At 34.5% G+C, this 6,000-nt stretch overlaps 1 protein-coding gene across 2 annotated transcripts in view; it reads left to right on the top strand.

Annotated features, from left to right (window-relative positions):
* LOC115655087 (histone deacetylase 11-like) overlaps positions 1 to 5,352 on the top strand; it is a 68,620-nt gene extending 63,268 nt beyond the window's left edge. For both annotated transcript variants that reach the window (XM_030570178.1, XM_030570179.1), the window contains one exon: positions 2,330 to 5,352. In XM_030570178.1, the coding sequence (XP_030426038.1) occupies positions 2,330 to 2,572 (243 nt within the window). In that variant the 3' untranslated portion in view covers positions 2,573 to 5,352. The remainder of the gene's footprint in view (positions 1 to 2,329) is intronic.
* Positions 5,353 to 6,000: the final 648 nt, after the last annotated feature.

Consider the following 6,000-nt stretch of genomic DNA (forward strand, 5'->3'; position numbering starts at 1 on the left):
TATAAGAACGGCCACGCTGGGTCAGACCAAAGGTCCATCTAGCCCAGTATCTAGGGTGGCCAGACAGCAAATGTGAAAAATCGAGATGGGGTGGGGGGTAATAGGAGCCTATATAAGAAAAAGACCCCAAAATCGGGACTGTCCCTATAAAATCGGGACATCTGGTCACCCTACCAGTATCCAGTCTTCCGACAGTGGCCAAAGTGATCCATCCCCTGTTGCCCATTCCAAGCTTCTGGCAAACAGAAGCTAGGGACACCATCCCTGCCCTTCCTGGCTAATAGCCATTGTTGGACCTATCCTCCATGAATTTATCTAGTTCTCTTTGGAACCCTGTTATAGTCTTGGTCTTCACAACATCCTCTGACAAGGAGTTCCATGGGCTGACTGCATTGTGTGAAGAAATACTTCCTTTTGTTTGTTTTAAATCTGCTGCCTATTAATTTCATTTGGTGGCCCCTAGTTCTTGTGTTCTGAGAAGGAGTAAATAACATTCCCTTACTTACTTTCTCCACACCTGTCATGATTTTATAGACCTCTATCATATCCCCCCTTAATTGTGTCTTTTCCCAGCTGAAAAATCCAGTTTTATTAATCTCTTCTCATACGGCAGCTGTTCCATACTCCTAATCATTTTTGTAAATGATTAGGTTTAATTCACTTGTGTTAGTAAAGCACTTTGACATCCTTGGATGGAAAGGGTTCTAACCATGCAAAGATTGTTGTTCCTTTTTAGATTTCTGTGAATCACAGAATCATAGCTATTAGATTGTCTAGCCCGTCCTTCTGCAAGTTCAGAATTTTTCCTTATAGTATATTTTTCTGCATCTGAGTCCAGTCTGTTTTAAAATGTACTATTTGCTGAAGCATCTACTAATTCACTTAAGAATCTGCTATACAGGAGTTGTTGCTGATGTTCATCCAAAATTTTTAATTTTAATTTCATCTCATTATTCCTAGTTAAACCTTTTGTTCTTGTACAGTACCATTTAAACAAACAAACCAAACAAAAAATCTTTAGACAGATTTTAAAAAATAGTTTAAATAGCCACATTTAAATATTCATGTTCATCCTTTTTTCATTTTTCTAATTTTTTTCCGATATTTTTCCCTGATGCATTTGTAAGTGATCTTCTTATTTTTCTTAACGCCTTTGTCTTGCACAGACTCATTTTATATCTGTTTGGCTGCTTCTTTCCCCACGATTGTGATTTTCAATATTCTTGTTTAATTCCTTTCCCCTTCTCTATTTATAGTAATTTTTTAACCTTTTAATTTCTGAACAGTCCATTGTGAAGCTACATTTCTTACTGTCTTGGAGAGGAGTTGTAGTGGGTTGGTTGCACCTTTTATTATTTGTCTTTTAGGATTATCCTTACTTTGTCCATACTTGTGGATTTTAATATGTTTTCTCATTAAGTAATTCTGTATTCCCCTTTTCCCCAAAGGTGGTTTCTGGAACCTAATAAACTTTACTTCTCTGTTGCATGTTGCTGAGTTCAGTGACAGTATAGAAGCTCTTGATCACTAGTCTGTCCTATTATTCTCATGTTTTAGAACGTTCCCCTCTGTTAGTAAGAAATAGATCTGGAGTGGTGCTCTTGTTGGATTCTCTACTGTCAGGATCATGAAGTACCCCATTCAGCTGCACAGTACGTAGATAGGTTCTTACAGTAGTAACATTGTACCCTTTTTAAAGGACGAGGAAAGCTGATCTTGTGGTTAAGACACAGGACTTGGACTCGAGATCTGGGTTGAGTTCCTGGTTCTACTAGGAATGTCTTATGTGATCATGGGCAAGTCGCCTGATCCTAAGCATGCGAGTAGTCCTCCTGAAGTTAAGTATGTGCTTGCATGCCTTTCTGAATCAGGGCTATTATGTCTTATAGTCTCAGTTTTCTATCTGTAAAATGGGGATAATGCTTCATTTTTCCACCCCTTTTCTCTGATGTCTAGGTTTTCTGTGCAAGAACTATCTTACTATGAGTCTGTACACTACCTAGCACAGTGGGGCTCCAATCTGTTGTGACCTCTACTCACCACTGTAATACAAATAATAAATAGTGTTTGAAAAGTTTGTGTATAGAAAGCCAAAGTATACTGTTTGATACACTACTAGAGGGATATTTAAATCATTTAAATAATTATTTTACAGATTTTCATTGTATTCCTATTAGAAAATCAAACACATAGATCACATAATGGTAATTTCTCATGTATATAAGGCCGTAAAAGCATAAGCTATAGGCTACAAATCCATACCAGTAAAAGTAAAACTAAGTGACATTCATATCATTTCACTTTGTTTTTCATTTTTGTAAATATGCAGGGAATTGTTAAAAGAGATGAAGTGGTATTCAGGGCTGCAAGAAACCACAGAATTCCTATCTTGATGGTAACATCTGGAGGCTATCAGAAGAGGACAGCACGGATAATTGCTGATTCTATTCTTAATTTGCACAACCTGAGGCTTATTGACAAGGAGCTAGCAACCAGTGAAGCTAAAAACCCCAAGGTAGAACTGATGATTAGAGAATCTATTTTAGATTTAACTAACCTGTCATTGCAGTGAGACAGTACTATGTTTTAGAAAGAAAATTTACTAATTGTATAATGTTTATATATAGGAACAAAAATTCCCCTCAGCTCTGTCAGGGTTAATATAATATAACATGAGAGAGAGATTTATTTGCCTATAAAACATTAACAAAGTAGAGATACTAGCTAGTCCCAGAATGATTGCAAGTGTCTAACTTGCTTCTGAAGCACTCTTGAGTAGCTATGGTATGGAAGGCAGCAGATCTTTGAGAATTAATTTAGAGATCTACTCAAGGGAAGTGTATTTTTGTTTATAACATATAGTATAACTAGCTTTAATTGTTTCTCTTATTTTTATGGAAAGTCTACTGTGTTATTTAAAGGGTTGTTCGGGTAGGCTCTGAAGACTGTCCCAGGCCACTTAGTAACGGTGCAGTTGTTTCAGCAGATGGGAGGAGGGAAATTTTAAGCCCAGAGCAGAACATTTTGAATGAGAGGGCTTCTCAATGATTGCAAGGACAATAAAAATGCAAATTGAATTGTTTTTGTGCTGTACCTACATTTTCTGGATTTTGATCGTACATTTTGGAAATGTACATAAGTAGATGAGATAAAGACTAGCAGAGAAAGGAGCAGTATTGAGAAAGAGAGGAACAGATAAGAGAGGTGTGAAGAGTAATGTGACAGTTGTGACAATGTGCATGTAGTTTGGACAGAATTTTCCACAATATCCTAGTAATGCTAACTGCACTTTGGCACATTTTATTGTAGCATTAGAGAACCATGTTGATCCAAACAATTGTTAGAAATACTTCCCCCATTCAATAATTAATAATACTTCTCTGTATATTTATTGTTCCTGTAATAATAATCAGGATCGTGCAACACTATTTGGTAAATGTTCTGCTCTAAGTTCAGCACCTCTGGTTAATCTGACATCAGCACATAATTCAAAATGTTAAAGTATCACAATCTCTCACATTTACATGCACCGGAAATCTTTCCAAAAAATAAGTGAATTTAGAATTCAGTACACTAGTGATCAAGAATTTATTATCCAAAAATAAAAATTACCGAGTGATCATTTGAAAATCAGGGGTGATAATTTGAATTAATTATAAACTATTGAGTTTCCCCTCTTACTCTATATATTACTATCAAATCATTTTCATTAATAAATTGTTTAGCTTCATTATTTGCAGTAACTATGGACACTGCTGTCAACCTTTCTGTCAAGAAAAGATAAAAATATTTCTTTATTATTTTTAATTATTTTCTAGTCCATGTTTAAGTTTGGTACTTGGAAATGGTTAACAAAAATATATCTATTTGTATGTCCATTAAACCATTCCTAATGCATTTGTAAAAAGAGAGATGGAAAATAGTTTGAACATTACCGGATGTTGCAAATTATTGGAATTAAAGGAATGATATTTTACTTTTTAAAATGAAGGGATAGAGAGATAGTTGTACAATTGATCTCTAGTTATTGATTCAGTGCTAATGTTTGTATAAAAGTTCTTATGTGTAATACTGAGAAAAATGGTCAATTGTTTGACTTCCTAAACCATACCGTCTTATAAAGTAAATGAATTAGTTTATATTTTACTCCCTTTTCTCATACTAACTAAAATCTTTTTCTCTAAACAAACTAAAAATTTGAATAAGAAATGTTCAGGTCCTATAATATGCAAATGAGGGCCAAGGGATCGATTCTTAAACTCAGTTTCCTGTCTCTTTGAAAATAAGGGCTTTAACAAAAGAGTGGTGAATATTCAACATTTTTGCATCCTCAGACCATCAGTAAAGAACTTTAATTTAAAAAAATGTTGTAATTTGAACAGGTTACCTCTGAGGCACCTCTAAGAGTTACACCATGGTTTTCAGAAGTACAGTGGCCCTCTTACCATTATTATTGTATAGTGTCACAGTAGGCAGTGGGTTTTTGTTCTTTTACAGTGTTGCACTTTTAACTTGCTCAAAGATTTGGCAGTAGACATAGCAGTAAGATACTGTCACTGATAGTAAACAAAATCACATACTAATTCAGAGGTAAATATACTGTGAAATATCCAAATAAGGCTTACTTAATTACTGAGATATATTAACTATAAAATCTTGAAATTGGGCTTTCTTGGAATTCCATGAATTATCAACAAAATAATTTATTCAGTGGAGAATTAGGTGCAGCTATTAAATGTAAAGAATTTGATCTTTGTATTACATACAGTCTATGGCATAGGATCGTAGTTTTCTAAGTAGTATAAATATTTTGGAGAAGCCATTTTTCTTTGCCTTCTAAATGTTCATTTATTTAGTGCTGGTTTCATGACATGAGTAGGGCTTCTGTCTTCACATGAAGGATGTCAACTTCTTTCTCTTAGTGATAGAATCAGCATGTAAAGTACTTAAGTAATGTTTAGCTGTAATTGAAATACTTACCTCGGTTAACACTAGATTTCAGACTCTTGAGTCTGCTAGTTATAGAAAAATTCACTATGAATATTTGCTTTAAAATCTATTTGGCACACTGCACTAATGTTGAGTTACAACAATGTTATTAAAAAGCACTTTTAAAATTCTTACTGTAAGAATATTCAAAGTACTATTAATGTTGAGATTTATTTTTACTGATGTACTACTTAAAAATGTTCTTATACTTTCTTATAATTTTTATAAAATTACAAATTATATTTGTATCAAGCTAAAACACTGTAATAGTGCCATATGGTCTTTTCAAAAATGTGTTCTGTTGGTGTTTAATATATTTATATTACTCTTGGTGGAAATTAAAATGAGGTTGAATAATGTTGACTGACTTTTCCTCCTGTACTCTTTTTTCTTTTCCCTTTCCCTTTTCACATTGAGTATATAATGGAAATCTCAGCAAAATAAACTCAGTATCGGCCTTAAGGAAGTTTGGAAGTTAATATCGTCACGTTGCTTTAGAGATGAAAAGGAAATAGTTTAGGGTGAGATTTTCAAAAGAGGAAAGGGTGAGCCTGCAGGGAAGCCATACTCAGAATGATATAGGATCACAAGTCCCATTCAGTGCACCTAAATCACTTAGATCTTAGACACATAGCACACACTTAGTCTATCCAAATCTTTGGGTACTTACCTTTCATATAAACAGCACACAAACAACTTTTTCTCCATAAGCAGTCCCTTTGACTACAGTGGAACTACTGACAAGAGTAACCTTCTCAACTGCATAGATATTGACTTCTGAAATAGAGTAGTCTAGTCTGAGAATCATATACCTAATCCTGCAAACACTAATGCATGTGCTTAACTTTACATGGATGACACATCCCATTATACTATGCCCAAGTGTTTGCAGGATTCGTCCCATAGTTAGCCCACAGCAAACACTGTACATGCCCTCATTGGCATTTTGGCATTTTTACTACTAGCTTTCAAAAATGGAAGCAGTATGTTTTCTCTCTCATATCTTAGAAA

The sequence above is a fragment of the Gopherus evgoodei genome, chromosome 7 (assembly GCF_007399415.2).
Source record: "Gopherus evgoodei ecotype Sinaloan lineage chromosome 7, rGopEvg1_v1.p, whole genome shotgun sequence".
Lineage (NCBI taxonomy): Eukaryota > Metazoa > Chordata > Testudines > Testudinidae > Gopherus > Gopherus evgoodei.